Here is a 21,750-nt window from a genome sequence, read left to right as displayed (position 1 = left end):
TATAACGGTGCGGGCAGGGTTGCTGTTCACAGAGTGCGGGCTTCTTGCCTATATACCCGTCGCGGTAGTGGCTAGTGTTGGGTCGATGGATGACAAAGTGCGGCCTAAACTCGCAGGGCGGAATCTTGGCGGTGTGAGAGAACCAGAGTTGCCAGAGTGAGACCTGATCGGCAGGTCAACCAGGGTACCAGGGGAGCCGGAATGCAGGGACAACGATCGGCGTTGCCAGTGCACAGAGGTAGCTTGACCTAATGTCGCGAAGAGCGAACACTAAACCAAACTAGAGACCAGATAAGTTGAGCGATAAGCGAGATGAGAGTGATGAGAGCAAAGAGAGACGTTGAGCGATGAGTGAGAGCAACGGATAGAGTGATGTATTGACAGAGAGGTCAAGCTGAGGAATCTACAAGGCCAACTACACAACTTATATACTGTAACTACAAGCTACATAGCCGCTGTGAGTCAGAATGACAAATAACGATGCAATACATGAAAGACAATAAGGAAAGGTCACAAGGCTGCGCAAGAACAAGGATGAAACAATAAGGAAGCCACAATGAGTCATAACGAGTCGTAAGGCTGTGCGAGAAGAAAGGAACAATAGAAAACAGGGCAAAGGGCAAGACAAGGCAGTGTTCCATGAGGAAAGTGTCCATGATGAGAATAAAGGCAAGGCAGAGGCGAAGATAAGATGAAAGAAACGATAAGATAAGATAAGGAAAAATAGGGGCCATACCGGCAGTTCACGACAGATTCCTTCTCTGGTGTGGCGAAAGTGCTGGGTTCCTCGTCGCTTGGTGATGGTGGTCGTGGTAAAGATGCGAGACTATTAAGTCGAGCAAGACCACCGAAGACATCCAGGTACCGTTCTTCCAGCTATGGAAAGTAAAGTTGTACGGTCGCCATTCTATGATATCACTAGACTGTCCAGGGGTTGGTCCTGGCCCTCGTGGCCCCGGGTCAGCCCTGGCCCGGCCCTCTGGGGCCAGGTCCGAAATGTTGACGGACTGGCCCCGGCCCTCATTTGAGAGGGCCAGGGCGTCACATAACGATTCGATTTGGGCGTGTTAGACATGAGGGATGCAAGTTGTTGCTTAGGATGTGAGGGCAAGGTATAACCTGGGGGACAAGTCCCATGGGAAGTTGTCATCATTGTTTTGGTATATTTACGCCATCCGTGACGTAACGGTTACCCGTTTGAACAACCGAGGAAGTGGCAAGGTGTGATAAGGCAATAATCTTTCCAACCACTCGCTGATTTTATTGTCCAGGATCAGCATGCTAGCTCGATTCAAATCGGCTCTCCCCAAGGGTACCCTTCAACCGTTGGATTCGGATGGGAGTGTCTGTCCTCTCGGAAAACTACTTAATACACTACGTTCAGACGAACTCCCACCTCCTCTCTCCATTGTATTCGCGTACTCGACAAAAGTAGGTCTGGTACTGCTTAGGTGCTCGAAGTGAAAACACCCGAACGTGGCCGCTCCTTGACTCTGACCGTCATGTTGCTGGGTTTTTCCCACGCTTCACTGGGGCATTAGAGGATGAAACCTCACCGCACAGGCCCTCCTGGGCTGCATTTGAGACCATTTCGCCATGGAAGACGGCACGGCCACCCGCCAGCACCCAGTTCTCCCTTGGTAAAGGAGATTAAAGCTGCAATAGCGACGCTGGGGACTGGGTCCTAGCCCAACACGTTCAACATGTTTCACACGCGCCGGGACCCTAAAAACACGATACAGGTGAGTTCTCCCTTGGTAAAGGAGACTAAAGTGTCAATAGACACGCTCCCTGGGTCCGAGAAGACGTAAAACTAGGAGGGAGCCCTCCCTTGGTAAAGGAGGCTCAACGTGGCAATAGCCGCACTCTCTCCAGGGTGTGGCTGTGTCAAGAATTCCGACTCTCAGCATTTTCGGCCCAGCGTCCGCCTGGGGCGTCAGTCCACCTCTTCTCGGTCTGACGCCTTTAGCCCACTAGCATCTTGAGGCCTCGCGCACTCGAGCTCGGGTTGACGGTCGGTGCTCCACCTTAAACTTGCCACGTAGTCCTCCCTTGGTAAAGGAGGTTCGCAGTGGAGATATCCACGCTACCCGGCACGTGAGGGAATGCGCGTCTGTGAGGCTTGTTCCTTAACCAGAATGAGTCTCTTGAAGGCCCTGCACGTTAACCCCTCGCACTTCAAACCTGGAAGACCCCGGGTGCCCGAAAGGGTCTCGATGATGGCAGCAATGGTATGCCTAGAGATAGGAGTCTCATAAGTTGCGGAGTTTGTGGGCAAAAACCAGCCGACGGCATCGCCGACAGCCTACAGGCCACCGCATGCTGTTAGGGCAAGGTTTATCCTCCCCTTATGGTGGTTAGTCTGCTCTGCAGGCGAGATGGAGACCGAAGCAAGTTGCGGATCCCCACCTATGGCATCAGCGAAGCACTTGTCTCGGAATGGGAAAGTGAATGGGAGGGGAAACCCGTTAGGACTCGTCATCCTAGACCATCACTGGGCCGTGGTGAGTGTAGGCAGTACCTATGTTTGGCCGGAGAGGACTAAATCCTCCGTCGGTGCAACTCTGGGTAAATCAGTGTCATGCTTGAGTTGATTCCCGTTCACGTCTGATAGGAACCCAACCCAAGTGCCGTGTAAAGGGTCTAAATAAAAACACGAAGCACCATAACTAAACCGGGTAAACCTACGGACGGTGGGCCTCGCAAGAGAACCCTTTAGGGCGGCGAAAACTTCATAAAAATCATCAAGAACCTATACGAATCAGCACAAACCACAATAATACTGAACGGCCTGAAAGGAATAGCCTACCAAATCATCCGAGGGGTACGGCAAGGCGACCCCTTATCATGCCTCCTCTTCAACCTAGCCATAGAATCCCTAGCTACGTCAATCAGGAAATCAACACTGAAAGGCATAGAATTTGAAGAAGAAACATACGAGTACTGGCGAACCTCTTCGCCGACAACACAACAATCTTCCTATCAGAGGATGACGACATAGACACCTCTTCGATATCTCAAAAAATGTGTATGTCTCGGGTGCAAAATCCACCTCGAAAAGACAGTACTGATCCCACTGGGAGCGAAGGACTTCAGAAGCAGACTAGCCGAGACCAGGAAGATGAAAGAAGCACACACACAAATAAAAACAACAATTAGGATAGCCATCGACAAAGAGCCAGTAAGAATCCTGGGTGCATGGTTCGGGTACGAAATAGACCAAACGAAATATGGAACTCGGTAGTAGAAAAAATAAAAACCACACTTGGACGATGGGATAAAACAAATCCCACCATCACAGGACGATGTAAGGCGGCCAGCGCAGTAATAGGAGGGCATACCCAATACCTCACCAGAGTGCAAGGCATGCCCGAGCAAATCCTGAAGAAATTAGAAAGAGTAATGGACGACTTCGTCCAAATTAAAAAGGGCGATCAGAAAGTAAACGCGATAGGCAAAGAAACACTAAGACTCACAACCGAGAAAGGAGGAAAAAAATTACTCGACATAAAATCGAGAAACGAGGCCATAGAACTAATGAAACTGCATGTCAGGAACCGAATTTCGGAGGCTTCGGTAGGCGACATCCTGGTATAGTCAGCTCTATATATAGTGCCAGCAACCTATCACCTTAACCGGTGATAGCGGCCTTTTTGGCTCAGTTGGTTTATCGCGAGTTGCTGGCGCGGTTTCTAACACTGCAAACCTTCCTGGCCGCCCACACCAAACGGCCAACCTGGGCAAGAATCTCAGACAAACTACTGGAAAACGAAGCAGTCACGAAATTTGGGAACCTAGGTGACGGCTTCCTCCACACCCTATTCATACAATCGTGGCATGTAAACCCGGGAACACAGAACCTACCCAATACACTAAAACGAATGATCAGAGTAGCAACACAGCACAAAGTGAAATTCGCACCAATCATAACAACCAAAAACATAAAAGAAGACATGCCCTTCTGGTACCACCCGGGAACAGAACTGAAAAAGAGACTGGTATACAGAGACAAATGAGGCATATGTCAAAGAGAAAATCACAGAATAAAATCGGTCAAAGAAATGATAGACCACGCACAAAAGAACGGAAGCCCAGAGCGTAGCAACTGAAGGAACTGCAGCTGCATCCAGTGTGAAAATGACCGCAGCAGGAGCTGCGAAAACCCGAACACGTGCAGGAACAACGCGCACCAGAAACTCAGCTACCTGATGCCAAAATGGGACCCTAGAAATGACGAACAGCCCCAGCCAGGTAACAATCCTGCAGAAACAGAAACCAACGAGATCCCAGCAATAACAATTGAAGATCTACAAGACCTCCGGGGAGGAAACCTCACCCAACATGTCTGTGTCTTCACCGAGATAGTGTCAGGGTCGGATACAGAGAGAGGAAGGAGGACGTAGGAGGGCGGAGGGTAGCCTTGGTCTCACGTTATAAGAATGTGTACCCTTCGTCGCGGCTCCAAAGGCTGGCTAGGCCAAAGGACCAGACAGAGACGCCTTCCGGCGGAGAGACGAGAGTGAGAAGCGACTGGAGCTAAGGCTTGACGGTCGAAGACGATGAGAGAGGGTTACTGAGGAACTTAGACTGAGGGATTCGAGGCGTATGAACCTAGTCGAGATTCCGGATGAGGTACCTACTACAAATTGAGATAGTACTTATAGTAAATACCGGCGGGGGAATCTACGGAAGAATCAAGACGAAATGACGAAGTCCAAGAAAGAAAGAATAAGTCGAGAACCAGAACAAGAGAGGCAAAATAATACACAAGAAAATCTAGAGTACTCGAGAACAACTACAACAACCAATCGTAACCCGGCGGATAAAATCCGAGCAAGAACGTTCGTACGAAAAGGCCATCTGAGCAAACTGGAAATCAAGTGTAGAGAAATAGAAGCAAGGAGAATAACGACACGGCGGAATAAGGAATAGAAGAATGACAGAATAAAGACATACTTCGAATACACAATACGAAACCCATTTGACAGCTTGCCAAGCGCGCGTCTAAAGTCCACAGGATTATCCAGCGGATCCAAGGGTTCCGGCACAGCCGTGAGGCCGCGCGCGCGCGCCAAATCACGTGATTACAAAGTCGCGCATCAAAGTCAAGAACTGAACCGGCGGGCTGAAATGAAGTGGGTGTAACGAATAAAATGTATAAGAGAAAATGTGAATAATAATATCGAATGGTGTTGAGGGTATAGGAAAGGTGTGGATGTGCGTATCAAGACCCGGCGGTTGCACGAGCCCTGACAGATAGACCACAAAGACCCAACCCAAGTCATAACACCCAACCATAGGAACGAGACAGACTCGGACAAAGAAACCACCGTCTTCACCGACAGATCGTGCTGGATCGTGCTCGGAAAACGGAACAGCAAACGCGAAAGCAGGAGCCGGCCTCTGGTACAGGGAAAACAACGAGAAGAACAAGGCAATAAGACTCCCAACCCACCTAAGCTCCAACAACGGAGGCGAACTAGTTGCGGCGATGGTAGCCATCCAAGAAAACAAAACTGCGAAAAACATAAAAATAGTCAGCAACTCCCAATACACGATAAACGCCATAACAAAACACCTACCAGACTGGCTCGACAAGGGGTTCACCGGAATAAAAAACACAAACATCCTACGAGCCATAACAGGCGAACTGATCCAAACAGCGCAAAAATAATGCTCCGGAAAGTGAAGGGCCACAGCGGGGACACCGGAAACGATGGAGCCGACGCCAAAGCAGCGGAGGGAGCAAATAAACCAACTCCCGATGGGATAGACCTAAAAGCAGGCCAAAATATACGGAAACTAGGCATCAACATCAACCGGTGTACCCAATCCCTCCTATACAAGGCCATGGCCCATTAGGATGAGAAAAGAATCCCCAAACAGAGTCAGAACCACAAGAATGATCGAAACAATACGACATACCATCGAAGAGATATCAGGAAGCCTACACACGGAAAAGGCAATCTGGAATAGCCTAAAGAAAGGAGACACATTAGGACTAAAAGCATGATCATTCATCTGGAAATCAATACACCAAGGCCACAAGATAGGTGAATTCTGGAAACACATCAACCTAAAAGAAACCCACATGCCCTGCAACATATGCGACGCCGAAACAGAGTCAATGGAACACATCCTAACCGAATGCAAAGCATCAGGACAAGAGACAATCTGGAAAACCGCCGAAGAGACCTGGAGACACACCGAGAAACCATGGCCATTCATCTCAATTGGACTACTGCTAGGCATAAGCCTAGTAGAAATCAAAAACCCAAACGGAAAGACGAACAAGGGACTTACCGGACTGTTCCGAATCATAGTATCCGAATCGACATACCTGATATGGCTAACCAGATGTGAATGGAGAATCGGGAGAGAAGGCGACGCAGCCAAACTCCACCCAAAGAAAGAGATAGAAAACAAATGGAGATACGCCATAAACAACAGGATTAGACAAGACTGGGCCCAGGCGAACAAGTACCTGTTCCACAAAAAGGCGATAAGCCATGACCTGGTAAAACGTACCTGGGAAAAGGTTGCAGAACATCCAGAAAACCCAGAAGATGACAGGGACCCGGCAAAATGGACCAAAAACATGGGCCCTGGGGGTTTTAGTGGGTATCAACAATAGAAGACCACCGGGAAGAAACAGATAATGCCATATGACACAACTATGCACAACGAAACATGGATATGAGAAACATAAACCAACCGGCGGTAACTAACATCGATGAAGCCCCATACTACTCGCGCCACGGCGTGAGTGTGCGGAAGACGCATTTCCTCCAGCGTGGACACCGCGAGAAATCGCACCCTCGGCTGGCGAAGAACGACGGCAGCTCTCGAAGCATAACCAATGTTCCCCGCTATAGCCCCACCAAAAAAAAAAAAAAAAAAAAAACAAAAAAGAAAACGCCCGGACGCTGTTGTGCTAGGGCAAGGCTTTGCATGGCTGTGGGAAGGCTGTGCGAATGCTGTGCAGATTTGCTTCCCACGCGACATACAATCGTCCGTATTTGGAAGGTTACACTTTCCTTATCGGGATTTTTCTGAGGGGGGCTACACTTTTACGAAACCTAGACACTGTGTGTCCAGGTAAACAACATGTGCAGACCCTTCGAGACTTGCAATTGCATGGTTTTTCAATGGGCCTATTTATGCAACGCTATATGCGCCATAATTAGCGATGCCTGCAAATCCAGTATCAGACGACAAAGAAACATGATTACATTCAGGAATCAAACAATATAGTACAGAACAAGAAGAGTAAAAAGAATAGTGGCTATCAGTGCATCTAGCTCCTACCAATTCTTGGTCTCCTCCGATTACGCCCATCTTCGTCATCATCATTCCTCTCGTCCTGGTACAAAGCCGACGTCGACCTTTGCGCAGTGCGCTCAACGATTGATGTCCCGTCACGGAATTTGGCCTTGAACAATACATTCGCGTTTGTAAACAGCCCCTCTTTGAGAGACACGACGATGAACTGAGAGCCCTTGAATCGCGTTCGAAAGAGTTGACCGATGTGTTGGGTATGCGAAAGATCGAGTGCAGCGTCGATCTCATCGAGGATATACATCGGTGCAGGCTTGAATTGAAGGAGAGCCATGATGAGAGATAAGGCAATGAGCGAACGTTGGCCACCACTAAGTTCCGTCAGAGATTGTTTCCAGACAGAGCCTAGCTGGACTTTGACTTCCAGACCGTCCATAAGATCTTGACCTTCCGGTGGTTGGAGTTTTGCAAAGTTGCCTGGCAAAAGTTCGGCGAATATACCTCCGAAATCGCTGCAATGGACGATGAGCGGGGTGCCAGACGTGAAGGAGGAAGATGTCGACATACCCGTTAACTTTATCCCAGGTCTTTTGAAGAGCATCTCGCTTGTAACGGTCAAGTTCTGCGATCGTTTCCTCAATCTTTCCCTTGTCCTTCATGACAGTGTCCAACTTCGCAAGAATGTCTTTCTCGCGACTCTCGACACTATCACACAAAGTCAGCAACCGAACCCCCTTTAAGCACACGGATGCCATCGTACCCAGCCAGAGTGTTTACGACCTTGTGGTTGATCTTCTTCTTCATCCCGTTCTGCTGATCCTGAAGTTCTTTCCTCCGTTGTTGAAGCGTTTCGATATTCTCCTTGTCGAAATCATATCGACTGTCTGGTTTGCCAAACAAGCTAGAACCAATTTACGTCATTCACAGGCTCAAGCCATCCGAACTGAAATAATACCCACTGCTTATCCTCGGCAATCCACTCATTCTGCTTCTCCAAATTCGCAATGTGGTTCTCACTCGTCTGCTTCTCCGCCGCCAGCTTCTCCAACTCGTGCTTCATCTTCGTAAGTTCCAAATCGAGCTGATCAGCCGAAGCTTTCTTGTCTTTAATCGTCGCTTCAAGGGCTTTGATCTCGTTGTTGAACCGGTCGAGGGTCGCCATCTCGTCTTTGAGTTTGGCATCTGCGACTTGATATTCGTCGGTCGTTTCCTTGATCTCAGTCTGAAGTGCAGCAAATTCCTCTTTGATGGCGGTGACACCTTCCTTGGCCTCCTCCAGCTCCTTTTGCTTGGCTTCAAAATCGCTTTCGAGTTGATCTAGGCAGGGTTTAGGTGTGCAATCCATGATATCGACCAAAGCCAGCATACCGAGATCAAGCTTGATAGTAGAATATTCACGCTGCTTAGTACTAACCGTGCTGGCGTACTTTTGCAGTTCAGCCTTCTGCTTCTTGATGCGAGCCTGATAGAATCTCAATGCAACGCTCGCTACGCGCGGACTCGGATGAACTCACCTTCAGTTCATCGATTTTGCCGTCCTTGTTGTTATTAAATTCAGCCATATCCTTCTCAAGCTTCTTGATCTCCTCCTTTGCAGCTTTCTGCTTGTCCTGCGCAGTCTTGACGGCTTCTTCATACTCCTCAATCGACTTCTTCGCATTTTCGACTTGACCAGCGATCTACGAGTGATCGTCAGCGTCAACCAACCGTACACCAGGGACTGAAGGAAACAGTACCATAGAGGCGTTACTGCCCTGAATCTGCTCCTCCAACAACTTGAGTGAATGCTCCTTGAGATCAATATCCCGCTTCAAGTCCTTCCACGCCTGCCTGTACCCCTTGACCCGAATTTCCTCCTGCTCAACAGCCGCCAGCTTGGACCTCGCCTCGTTATACTCTTGCTCGACCTTGATCAACTGCTGGACCTGGATGAGCATGCCATTGCCCTGCGGTGCAGACCCTCCACTCATGGTGCCAGAAGGATCGTAAACATCGCCTTGTAGAGTGACGGACTTGACTTGAATGTCCTTGTGGAAGGTGACCTTGTTGGCAGTGTCCGAGTCGTCGCAAATGAGCGTCTCGCCAAACACGAATTCGATGGCTTTGGCAACCTCGTGCTCGTAAACAACAAGTGAAAGGGCGGTGCGGACCTTTCCTGGGGCTAGCCTCTGAGCGGTTGCAAGTTTCTAGAAAAGAGAGTTAATATCGAGCTCGTAAAGAGCTCTAACACGACTTACCGCTGGGTCAATAGTACGACCCTTGATTTTGTTGAGTGGGAGGAAAGTGACGCGTTTCCGGAGCCTGCCTCTGTCAAGCAAGTCTTTGCCAACCTTCTCGTCCTGGATGACGATGTTGTACAGTCTACCTCCAGCGGTGACTTCAAGTGCTGTCGTCTTGTTGAAGTGTTCTTCCGGGAGTGTCATGAGCTGAGCTGCGAAGCCTTTGACAGCATTGCGGTTGAAACCGGGGTAGGGATCGTTATACTCGAAATTGAGTCGACCCATGCTCTGCTTCTTCCTGTCCCGAGCCTACCAAGAAAAGTGTTAGCGAAAATCAGCGGGAACTGGACATTACACACATCTCCAAGATTCCTAACCAACGAGCGGAGCTCGGACAACTTGTGCTCCAACTGCGCTTCCTTCTCATCGCTCCAGTTAAGCTTCGTCAACCGCGTCTTGAACTCGTCGAGTTCAGCCTTGACCGAGGCGAGCTTGCGTTGGTTGTCCTGGGCCTCCTTCTGGCAAGTCTTCATCTTGGCCTCCAGGTCCTTCAGCTCCTTCCGCGAGAACTCGAGCTTCATCTTGTTCTGGTCTTCTTCCGTCTTGCTTTGAGCCATGCGCGATTTGGCGTCAGCGATCTGACCCATGTAGCCGCCTCCGGAGTTGTTGGCCTTGCCACCACCAGACAGGCCGGTGAGGAGTGTTTGCAGAAGCTCTTCATCGGACTTGCTCTTGGTCTCCATGTCAGTGTTCGTCTGCCGAACCTTTTGGTATTCCTTCTCGACTTTCTCAGCTTTAGCGCGTTTCTCCTTGAGACTCTCTTCGAGCTGGTCACGATATCAGAGACATTCAAACTGGGAAAGTGAGGGTACCAACCTGCTGAATCTCAGCAACCAACTCCGTGGTCTTTTTCTCCTCCTCTTCAATATCCTTCTCCTTGAGTTCCGCCTGCGTCTGCAATTTTGTAATCATCTTCTCCAACTTGTCCGCCGCAGCCTGCAATCCCTTCAGCTTCCCGCCCTTCTGGATCTCGGCGTTCCTCTTCGCCACAAGGTCCGCACACGCCTTCTCCGCAACCCCGGCCTCCTTCTCTGCTGCCTTCTTCTCCCGCTGCGCCTTGGTTATACTCTGCTCTTTCGCCCGAATATCAATCTCCTTCGTCTTCACCCTCTCCTGCAGCTCGACATAATCCCACGCCTTCAACTTCCTCGCAATATGCTCCAACTCGCTCACCGCCTTATTGTACTCCATAAACTTCCTCTTCTCCGCACGCAGCTTCTCCAATTTGGGCAAGATCTCGTTGTCAAGGTCATTCTGCAACTCTTCCACCTTTTTCTCTTTCTTCTTCATCGTCTTGAGCGCTTTCTCTTTGCGCTCCTCGAACATGCGCGTTCCAGCCGCTTCTTCGACCATGCCGAGGATTTCTTGCGGACGCATGTTGAGAACTTTGGTGATTCGACCCTGCATAATGACGAAATTAGGGTTGTTGATGTTGAGTTGGACGGATTGGAAGAGGTTGAGGATTTGCTGCTGCTGGGATTTGTGGCCGTTGAGAAGCCACTTTGTGATATTGGGCATGGCAATCTATTCGTCGGTTAGCAGCTGCGAAATGACAAGGCCATTCGACGCGACGCACCTGTCGGGTAACTGTAATTTGCTTATAAGCCTGGAAGCCATCCGGGCTCTGAGCGGGGTCGGAATTGTCGAATACAATGGTAACGCTGGCTTTTGTAACACCAGCCTGGCCTCGTTTGTAAATCAGGTCTTGTTGGTTCGACGCTCGCATCTAAAACCGTTCTGAGCCCTTTCTCTTGGTTTATATACCGCATTGTACATACCACAGACATGTTTGTGATACCCAACACGAAACAAATCGCGTCCAAAATGTTCGATTTGCCTGAACCATTCAGGCCTGTAATTGCATTGAAAGATGGGTCCCAACCCGAGATTTGGGTCCTAACAGGGTAGGACTTGAAGCCTGTTTTCATTAGTATCGGTCGTGGATGAGATCTAACCGAGACTTACCCTCTATAATGAGCTCCTCTATCCTCATTGTTGGCCGTGGGTTGACCTCGTTGTCGTCGTGGGCGAAAGCGCGTCGTCGCGTTCAACGAATATTGATTGGTCACCTGATCAGCGCCGAGATTGGTTCTTTCCCACGCATCCACGTCCTCCGCCAGCGTGTTCGCAGCGCTCAGCGTCCAGGTTGTCTCCAAGAAACATGGTGCGTCTGAGAGTGCCAAATCTTTGTGTTGATGTGGGCTAATTTATTGTCTCCAGTCCGCGCTATTCAATTTCCAGTCACTTCTGCTTGTCATCCTCTTGTTCATTTGTACATGCACGTATGTGCGGTCGCAAGCACCAAAGTTGGTGGATAACAACCGGGAAGGGTGAGCTTTCGCGTCGAGAGACTGCCTATTACCTGAAAGTCTGACTGTGCCATCAGGTTCACCGGTCTCGTCTTTAAATCTGCAAGGATAGGTATGAATTCCCTGTCTTTGTTCCGCTACAATTGCTGAAATGCTCGCTTCAGGAGAGCGGCTGTCACCCTACGTTGCTTTAGCATGCGTCGCAATGGCTGTCAGGCTACTAGTACAATGAAGAATATGACACCGTCTACGACCTACGACCGTCTCACCGTGTACCGCCTGAAGTCCACCCAACTCTGTTGAATTCAGTGTATCCGGAAACTGCAAGCAAGCTCTTTGAAACAACACACACCCGCGTATCCCTTGCCAAACCAGGTGTTCAACTCGCAACTTGAATGCAGCGACTGCCTCAGAGCACGACCTCAGCTTCCCTCGGTTTGATATACCACATTGGCCTGAAGATCGACCGTTCCGCTCGAGGAACAGAACTTCCACCCTCCAGGGTCACAGATAGTACACGCTATAGGTTATGCTGTTGCACTTGTCTCACCACGTTGAATAGCATTGGCCGGGTATGACCACGCTCCGCGTTCCTGTTCGAATTCAAGTCGGCCCCGATCGTTTGCATGCGCGCTTATCTTCGCAGTGCCATTCGATCAGCAAGCAGGTTCGAGAAATCACTACACTCTGAATTCATCAAGCACTGTACACTTTACATTCAAGGCCAAATCTACCGAACACCGAACACAACCCCAAGAATGACGAAAGTCTGTATGAACTACCGGCTCTGCTGCCTTAAAGCACACCAACAAGACCGCGATGACGCGAAGTCGAGCCCTAAGATGAACAAAACGTCACTTTCAGCACTACTTTGGCACAAACCAATCGTGGGGCAACCCTTGGAATAGGGCTGCAGCGACGGTCTGCAATTTGACTTGAGTGCGATGGAAAAGGGTCAGATTCGCCACGTTTACGGTTCTTATAGCTTGGTCGGTCGTTGCCGTTGCGGAGTTGCCTTCATATTCCCATCTCACACTTTCGTCTTGGACGACCTTGTAAGCGCTCGTCATGCTCGTCTTTCAGAATTCCTGCAAAGCTCTGACTCTAGTAGGTCACCCTATCCGTGACCTCACTCCTGAGACCATTCTGAAGCACTCTTCAGAAATACGGAATTCTTGTCCATTCGGCCGAATTCACAGCACATGTGAAGTCAGAATGGCACAACGAGAAGATCGCATCTCGAATTGAGCCGTATCTGGACGCTCACCGGTGAAATCAACACGCGCTCCGAACCGAACACCCAAAGTCTTCTTCACCTCTTCCATAGCCAGTCGGCTATTAACAGCTGCAGTATTGGTAGCGCTACTCTCCCATTCTCAGCAAACAGATACCGATTGCATTCCCGTGGCTTCACCTCCATCCTTCAATTCTTCCCGTATCCACCTTCCACCTGCAAATCACGCACCTTTTACTGAATTAGCAGTTCCGCGAAGCCTCTGGCGAGGCGATAGATTGGGTTTCCACCGTATTGGGTGGGTACTCACTTCGAAACATCCGACTGACTGACCTTCGAACCAGTGGGCTCCATGTGCTCTAGATACCGAGCATGGTCTTTCCCCGTTATAAAGTCAACAAAACGGTCCTCCGCGTGATGTGGTTCTCGATGACAGGTATACGTCCAATGGGGTCATTTATCCTCTTGGAGTCTCTTGCATGTGGAAGAAAGCTAATAATAGGGCTTGTGTACTGTCCTCGCACAAGACACCAAGGGACTCCATCCACCACGCTTTGGTTGAAATAGTAGGTTGAACAACTCTAGCTTCTATCCAACTTCTATCCATACTTGGCAAAACCTTGGGAATATCAACTCAACATCTCGACGACAGGATCGACCGAACGGAATGGGCGGAGCAGCTCAAATCATGAAGCTCGTCCTTTACACTTTCCCGGTCGCAGTGGGGCCATGACAGTCGGACAGCAAACAGGCATCATCAATCCCAGCTCTCCAAAACCATACCTACGAACTACAGCCTTCCAACGGAGCTCTCGGAGTAATTCCAAATAGGAAGAACCTCGTGCAAAAGGCTTCTCGACACTACCATTATCGGTTCAAGATTTGGCGCCGCGTTGCGATTCGAAGTATCAACCCTTCTCGCAAATTTGTTGCTTCTCCAATAAGTGACATGGTTCTTATCTCTCCATGGACCACATGTCGTGCTCTGTCCGCTATACAAAAAGCCCACTCAACCCGTGGGGACGTTAGGCTTCCTGCCCCCCTTCCCGCTGGTCACCCCCCACCAGAATGGCTTCCAAGGATGACAAAGACAGCTCCAGCATCGAGAAAGTCGAGGTTATCGACAAGGAGAGGAACCAGCCAGACATTGGTACGTACACGTATTCACCTCTTTCAACCTCAGCTCGTCTGACTTCAACAAACCCAGCCGAGCTGGAGGCCCTCGCCCTTCCCGACTTCGACGACCCCAACATCGACCGAGATGCTGCCATTCAAGGTGTTCTAGGTGGGTCACGATGAAACTCTTAAACAGTTCTTCCTATCTAACACCCTTCTTCCAGAGGACGATTCGCCCTACCCCGAAGTGCGTTCCGCCGTCGCCAATACCGACGACCCCGACATCCCAGTGTCCACAATCAGGTCATGGACGCTCGGTCTCATCTGGGCCATTCTAATCTCAGTCCGTGGATTGTTCGCCTCCCCCGCGGTCCCCGCAGCTAACGTAGATCCCCCATAGGGCCTCAATCAATTCTTCTTCTTCCGTTACCCCTCCGTTACCATCACCGGTGTACGTTCTTTAAACGATTACCCACACCCAAAGCCTCTTACTGACCAGCATTTTATTAGATTGTCGCACAGCTCCTTATCTTCCCTATGGGCAGGCTCTGGTACAAGGTCGTCCCTAACGTGAAGATCTTTGGGAAAGAGCTGAACCCCGGTCCGTTTTCGATTAAAGAGCATGTGAGCAGCCCAGGTGTCGTGATCCCCCGACTTCCGAAGCTAATGCTTCGGGATTAAAACAGGTGCTCTCGACTATTATGGCTATCGTGGGGGCTTACAGCGCCTATGCAACCGATATCATTGCGGTCCAGCGAGTTCTCTACAATCAGAACTACAACTTCTCGTGTAAGAAATTAGCCCCATCTCATTCATCTCCCGAGGACGTCGAAACTCATTAATCTCGTCAACTAACCCTTCATCCCACGTCTTCCACAGATCAATGGATGCTGGTCATGTCTACCCAGCTTATCGGTTTTTCCATTGGTGGAGTCGCTCGGCGTTTCCTCGTACAGCCGCCCTCTATGAGTAAGCTCCTTCTGGCCATGATATTTCCTTTTTCTGGATCTAACTCCGTGGTCGGCTTTCCTAGTTTGGCCAGCCAATCTGGTAACATGTGCACTCTTCAACACCTTGCACGCACAGACCTACGCGGGCATGGGTAACCGTGGAGGTTTGAGTCGAGAACGATTCTTCCTCTACGCTTTGATCGGCGCTACCTGCTGGTACTTCATGCCCGGCTACTTATTCGGTGCACTCAGCTACTTCAACTGGGTGTGCTGGATTGCTCCAGACAACATCAAGGTCAACACTATGTTTGGATACTTCCATGGCCTGGGTATGAGTCTGGTCACTTTCGATTGGGCACAGGTATGCATGCGAACACAATTCGACATTCTCCGTTGTGTGGCCATTGTGGGCTGACGGCTTTGGGTAGATTGCCTACATCGGTTCCCCACTAGCCACACCCTGGTGGGCTGAAGCTAATATTGCTGTTGGCTTCGTCTTCTTCTTCTGTAAGTAGCACAATTACACCAGTCCTCCACACGTCCAAACTCAACGAACTCCATAGGGATTCTCGCTCCTATCCTCTACGTACGGTCTTTACGTCACACTATAGCCCACTCTATCCTCACTACATTGCCTCCCAGTTCACGAACGCATGGGACAGTCAATACATGCCGTATGTCCCTCAAACATTCAAAGATTCATTGACCACTGACAGTTCTATCTTAAGAATATCTGGACGTGGCTCCTACGATAACATGCAGAAGCCATACAATGTCACCCTCATCCTTAACCCAGACGCTACATTCAACCAAGAAGCCTACGAAGCTTACAGTCCCCTCTTTATCCCGACCACATTCGCCATTTCCTATGGTCTCTCATTCGCCTCCATCACTGCCACCCTCACCCATGCTTTCCTCTACTTCCGAAAACAAATTTGGACCCAGGCCCGTCGTGCCATCCACGAACAGCCAGACGTGCACGCCCGCCTTATGGCCCGCTACCCCCAGGTCCCTCAATGGTGGTACCTCATCATCTTCTGTAGGATCATTTCATACCTCCCCGAACTCTACAGCTCACATTTTGTCAAGTGACCATGTTCGCCTTCGGTATCATCTCGATCGAAGTCTGGGAAACCAAATTCCCGGTCCAGTGGTTCATTCTCGCCCTCGTCATCGGTAAGGCCCTTCCTGTCTTGATATTGAATATCTCCCTAATCGTCTTGCTTTTAGCCTTCTTTTATGTCATTCCCATCGGAATGATTCAGGCCATCACCAACCAACAAGTTGGTTTGAACGTCATCACCGAACTCATTATTGGCTATGGTCTTCCCGGGCGACCAGTCGCAATGATGATGTTCAAGACATGGGGTTATATCACCATGGCTCAAGGTAAGCACCTATTGTTGGTCCTCTTCAAAGGAGTCTAACACCGGCCACCCGCAGCCCTTACCTTCACGTCTGACTTTAAACTCGGTCACTACATGAAGGTTCCTCCTCGGTAAGTCGTATCCCCTTCATCAATGCACCGCTACTTACGCCTACTAATGTACATCTACCAGTGCAATGTTTTTCGCACAAGTCATCGCGACCATGATCGCAGGTACCACCCAACTCGGCGTCCAAGCCTGGATGTTCAGCAACATCCCCAACATGTGTACACCCGACCAGCGAGATGGCTTTATCTGTCCCGCAACAGAAGTCTTTGGTACCGCTAGTGTCATCTGGGGAGTCATTGGACCTGCTCGTCAGTTCTCAAAGGGAGAAGTCTACTATGGTAAAGTTACATAAATATCCTCTGAATTCCAAGTTTTGTTAATCGCTTTTCAGCCCTGGTATTCTTCTTCCTCGCTGGTTTCGTCACACCCATCATCGGGTACTTCTTGACCAGGAGGTTCCCCAACAGCTGGCTACGATACGTCAAGTGAGTAACCTCATTTCTTTCCGCCCCAATCCTGAAACCCACATCTCGCCGCCTTTGCAGCTTCCCGGTCATCTATTCCGGGACAGGCTACATGCCACCCGCCACCGCATCCAACTACGTCCCCTGGGCCATCGTCGGGTTCATCTTCCAATACGTCATCCGGCGCCGCCACTTCTCCTGGTGGACAAAGTACAACTACGTACTCTCCGCTGCACTCGATGCTGGCGTTGCACTGGCGGCTGTTATCATCTTCTTCACTCTCCAATACCCGAAGAACGGCGATATTGGGGTGAACACTATCCAAGCATGGTGGGGCAATACGTGAGTACACTAGCGTTTCGATGAAAATTTTATTCTGAATGATATCAGGGTCCCATTCAACACCGCCGATGGCCGTGGCCTGTCATTGAGGAACGTCGCGCCAGGGGAAACATTCGGGTATGCCATCTCACAACTGTTCATCAAGAATTTATTCTCAATGCTGTTTCTCTAGCCCACGTACATGGAAGTAATTCCAACGTTATTCACGACCTCCATCCACGACCCTCGCTTCTCTGCCCGCTTTCGATGTATCGTATATCTAACCGTGTATCATAGCTCTTGATTATGAATGCCCACTTTGCGCTGTTTAGAATATCTAACGCGCCCCCGTCTCCATGACCTGCGCCACTGCATTGCTCTCGATGTATAGCCCCTCGGCATACTCACTTAGGAAGCATCTAGGGCGCGATTCAAGACGATCTATTCCGTTGGAAATCACTCTGCTTTCTGGAATTCCGAATCCATTTCCTGTTCGCCCACGGCCACACAACGCGAACGCCGTGACTGGGACCCACAGAACGCCGATACCGCTGACGCAGATGGCGTCAAAACAGATGTGCCAGGCTCAATTCAGGAAACGAAGCTTCTAACGTGATAAGTTCTTGGCGTATAACCGGTAAGCTTGGGAGCTATTTTCACCGCTGACCTGATGGGATCAAATCTTTAGCGCTCCAGAAATTAGCGCCCAGGAAATCATAGGCCTGGCAGTTCGAACATGCCACAGATGGATGGGTATACTTAGTGCTTCCTGTATCACCTTCGAAGAGATATCACGGTAGAGCAGGTCTGGAAGGTGTCGTCCTCCATTTCAGCACACCGTTTTCCCTTGTTCGCCTTTGCAGGGGTTCTCCACCGTTCGCGCACATCGATCTCCTATAAGAGTGGCAAGCATCTCGAGCGTCTGACTCTAAGGTCCTTCAGCCAAAAGTGGGCTGACAGCAATACAGACAGTACCCATCGCTCGCTGAAAGCTCCATCTTGTTCGTGAAGGTCATATTTAACCACGGTTCTTTATATGAGTTTTAGCGCCCGTTGTTTCGAGTCACTCTAGCCCGGGCACCTTATCAGATACTGTTCCCCACTCCCTCACGCTTGACACCGCTGGGCTCTCAGGAGCTTATGGATCCCTGCGTCATCTGATAAGAATCCAATACCCAAACGCATACCGTTGCCATATCCATTGACATGCGTCCGGTTCCGCTGCCTTCCATCTCGTTCTTTGACGATCACTATCAGCCAGCCGCCACGGCCTAGAGAGGACTATTAAAGGCCTGATGTCTATCCTGGGGTATCAAAGAGCTCTATCACCATCTATTATCAGCTTGGGAGAAAGGGCTATTCAGCTCGCTAACTCATCATCCCTTTTTAAGGCGCCACACCCTTTGTATTCGTACTCGCGCAGACTTCGGGACATTCGGAAGCCGCTGGAGATGGGTGGATGGGAGACAGGGAGACGAGGAGCAACTAGTGGTGATTGTTATCTCTGGAACGAATGATTGATTGGGAATGGTGCAATCGATGAAACTGAAGTCCTGGCTCCGACGAACCGCACCAAGTGGAATTAATAGTACATACTGACAATGGAGAAACTTGTGTATTGTAATGCATGCATATTAGGCATTCAATTGAGTTTGCATAGTCAGTCGTGGATACGAACACCCGAAGGCGCTGTACAGTCACGGTGCGCCCTCAGTTCCATATACGTTATCCCAGGTAGGCGGACGAGCCTTCGGCAGTGTTTGTGAGCCTACATTTTGTTGGGAACATTCCAGGGCCCCGAGGTAAGACTTCATTTCGCCAAGGACCACTGCAGGCCTTTCATGACGGGGTTTTACACGAAATACTCCCCTTTTGACGGAGCATTAACGAGACTTTTGACGGTGGCTGTGTGGTCTCTAGGGTGCTATCAATAGGCGATCAATTGCCCATGTCGGTATTCCATCCAGAAATGATTGACTGACGACCAGATTCTGACTTGAGTCTACTCTTGCTTCTTGTCTTCTTCCTGCTCTTCCCATTATTTTCCCAACAGATACGGTAACAGTTACTGGGAAATAGGTGGCCATGGCGGCTGTAACCTGTTTCCCTCTCAAACATGGATATCTCTCTGGACCCTGGCCCGAAAACATCGTATTGATGGACATGAAACGACTTGAGGCGTCGCCTCACATCATCCCACAACTCGAGTCTGCCCATAAGTACATGAGATCACATGGAAACCGCCGCCCACTTTTTAAAGGCTTACACCAACACCCACCCACCTTTGTTGACCAAAGGATCTCCGTCGCCGACCCTAAGCGCACGGTTTACTCTTTTTCGCTGGGGTGTCTTCTTCTACAGGCTGGCTCTGTGTCTATCGATCTCCGTCTCTCGTTTCGAACGCGCTCTCTCGAGTTCAAAGCTTTCGTATTCAAGACTTTACGACGACATAAACAATGATTTACAGACCAAAGAACGTACCTGCCGAACTCGACGTCCTCGACTCGCCACTTCTCTCCCCGACACCGATTGGTTCTGCGCTGTTGGGGAACGTGCCTGGAAGTGCGCTAGCGGAAAGAATATTTAACGATCCTACAGCTTGGAAGACGGATGATATCATCCAAGGAGGTGGGATTGGTGGAAGGGGAGCTCCGGGGGAGCTCATCCTAGATCCGATGTCGTGGTTCGTGGACGAGGTCGAGAGGTTCAGGCTCAACAGCGCAGCGAGCTCATCGTCGTCGTTGAATTCGGCTTCGACGGATGATGGCGGCCTTCTTACGCCCCCGGAGAAATCAAGATTGGGCGTTATCCCAGGGATGATGAAGAGGGACTCCCAGCAGAGCTTGATGGGCCTTACTGCGCGCCATAACGTGCGCCCCATCTCCCTCGCATCTTTATTTGATGCGCGCTCGGAGGAAGACTTCGTCAAGGATATCCAAGCACAGATGCAGATGAAGACCAGTGGCGAGCAAGCAGGATTTGGAACAGGAAAAACACCGCACACGGCAGATGTGTTTTCGCCGATGAGTGACGCGACTAACAGCACGGTTGTTTCGCCCGCCCCGATATACTCGGCCTCAACAACGCTCAGCTTCCTGGATCTTTATCTCGAATCGCCAGGTTCGAAGAGTGGTGCGCTGAGGAAGTCACTGTACGCCAAGTCGCAGCCTAGGCAGGGACTGGGATTGAAGGTGACCGGAGAAGGAATGGAGAAGCCTCGTCCAGTTTCGCTTCTCAGCCCACTGGTGCATCCAGACATGAGCGTCGAACCAGTCAAGAGAGGCTCATCAGTTCCTCCATTGGACCAGCTACCCGTTCCATCCCCGCAACCCAACGTTTCTGCCTCAGTGCTTTCACCGGAACCGAAACCCATTCTTCCGCCGGGGCTGCACCAGAACCTGGAGGTGGGAGAGACGAAACCTGAGGAGCAGGAAGGAGAGGCCAGCAAGAAGGACAGGGCCCAGGAAAAGGTTGAGGCGATTCCCCAGAAGACTCAACGTCCGCGAACGATGACTCCTCCGGGCACTAGATCCTTGCCTCAACCCATGACGCAGCCTCCTCCTTATACCAGAACAGCAACACCCCCTCGACCCTTGCCCTCAAGTTCGTCCACCCCGGCGACATCTGCCTCTTCCTCGTCCAATCACTCGACCCCCACGAAAGTGACCCCCTCCAAAGCCGCAACCGCCGCACCTCCCAAATCAACTGCTACGCCCCCTCGATCCACGTCGGTAACCCCATCTGGAACGCCCGTTCGCCGTCTACCCACAATCCCTCTAAAATCCGCCGCCGTCAATTCGTCTACACCATTAAGCAGTGCCCTACCATCCTCCCTTCCCACGGCCGCCGCTTCCTGCTCAACTTCGAACCACGCCCTTCCATCATCACTCCCCACTGGCGTAGCTCCTACACCCTCAACGAGCACCTCCTTAGCGAACAGCCTACTTTCCCCCGAACCCACACCCGCCACCTCGCTATTCCAACAGCACCACAGGCCAATGTCGGCTATGCGGTCACCTCTCGGTGGTCCAATAGGACCACGATCGCGAGTTAGCGCCTCAGGCGCTAGGCAGGAAGTGCGGAAGGTTAGTCCCGCGGGAGGAAGGCTGAACGGGAGTCCAGGCAGGACTGTGGGGAGTGGGCTTAGAAGGCCACCTGTGCTCCAATTATAAACCGTAGATTCCCTCCCGTTCTCAATGACATGGTCTTGCTACGTTTTTATCGTCTCTGAATACGGACAGCTTTCTTGTGACTTTTGGCTACTTTTGACACTTTCGGCATTCGCATTTTCGATATTCGTATCCTCGTATTATTAAACTGGGCCATTGTTTTGATTTTACTATCTTACCACTTACTATCCTTG

At 50.4% G+C, this 21,750-nt stretch overlaps 5 protein-coding genes across 5 annotated transcripts; 4 read left to right on the top strand and 1 right to left on the bottom strand.

The window, feature by feature from the left end:
• Window positions 1-3,366: 3,366 nt before the first annotated feature.
• CC1G_12492 (hypothetical protein) lies at window positions 3,367-5,862 on the top strand (the record flags this gene model as incomplete). Its single annotated transcript, XM_001838348.2, has 6 exons — window positions 3,367-3,576; window positions 3,903-3,998; window positions 4,131-4,399; window positions 4,665-4,841; window positions 5,028-5,135; window positions 5,301-5,862. The coding sequence occupies 6 exons, from the start codon at window positions 3,367-3,369 to the stop codon at window positions 5,860-5,862; spliced, it is 1,422 nt and encodes a 473-aa protein (XP_001838400.2).
• A 265-nt stretch (window positions 5,863-6,127) lies between these two features.
• On the top strand, window positions 6,128-6,634 carry CC1G_15807 (hypothetical protein; the record flags this gene model as incomplete). Its single annotated transcript, XM_002910041.1, has 1 exon — window positions 6,128-6,634. One exon carries the CDS (start codon window positions 6,128-6,130, stop codon window positions 6,632-6,634), a length of 507 nt encoding a protein of 168 aa, XP_002910087.1.
• Window positions 6,635-7,297: 663 nt separating this feature from the next.
• On the bottom strand, window positions 7,298-11,550 carry CC1G_12491 (nuclear condensin complex protein; the record flags this gene model as incomplete). The annotated part of the gene is made up of 13 exons (XM_001838347.2): window positions 7,298-7,790; window positions 7,846-7,983; window positions 8,039-8,179; window positions 8,238-8,595; window positions 8,647-8,740; window positions 8,793-8,957; window positions 9,015-9,464; window positions 9,516-9,806; window positions 9,857-10,324; window positions 10,374-11,081; window positions 11,134-11,283; window positions 11,336-11,475; window positions 11,523-11,550. 13 exons carry the CDS (start codon window positions 11,548-11,550, stop codon window positions 7,298-7,300), a joined length of 3,624 nt encoding a protein of 1,207 aa, XP_001838399.2.
• A 2,618-nt stretch (window positions 11,551-14,168) lies between these two features.
• CC1G_12490 (OPT oligopeptide transporter) lies at window positions 14,169-17,741 on the top strand (the record flags this gene model as incomplete). Its single annotated transcript, XM_001838346.2, has 20 exons — window positions 14,169-14,250; window positions 14,308-14,385; window positions 14,441-14,559; window positions 14,617-14,667; window positions 14,727-14,840; window positions 14,903-15,005; window positions 15,096-15,185; window positions 15,250-15,527; window positions 15,595-15,673; window positions 15,730-15,752; window positions 15,809-15,840; window positions 15,895-16,205; window positions 16,256-16,342; window positions 16,397-16,555; window positions 16,610-16,664; window positions 16,726-16,940; window positions 16,994-17,087; window positions 17,148-17,408; window positions 17,457-17,525; window positions 17,581-17,741. 20 exons carry the CDS (start codon window positions 14,169-14,171, stop codon window positions 17,597-17,599), a joined length of 2,319 nt encoding a protein of 772 aa, XP_001838398.1. The 3' UTR covers window positions 17,600-17,741.
• Window positions 17,742-19,843: 2,102 nt separating this feature from the next.
• CC1G_12489 (hypothetical protein) lies at window positions 19,844-21,441 on the top strand (the record flags this gene model as incomplete). Its single annotated transcript, XM_001838345.1, has 2 exons — window positions 19,844-20,885; window positions 20,942-21,441. The coding sequence occupies 2 exons, from the start codon at window positions 19,844-19,846 to the stop codon at window positions 21,439-21,441; spliced, it is 1,542 nt and encodes a 513-aa protein (XP_001838397.1).
• Between the last annotated feature and the right edge of the window lie 309 nt (window positions 21,442-21,750).

The sequence above is a fragment of the Coprinopsis cinerea genome (genome assembly GCF_000182895.1).
Source record: "Coprinopsis cinerea okayama7#130 chromosome 13 map unlocalized cont3.13, whole genome shotgun sequence".
Classification (NCBI taxonomy): Eukaryota; Fungi; Basidiomycota; class Agaricomycetes; order Agaricales; family Psathyrellaceae; genus Coprinopsis; species Coprinopsis cinerea.
The sequence above is the reverse complement of the archived record's forward strand: the minus strand, read 5'-3'. Positions and strand labels throughout refer to the sequence as shown.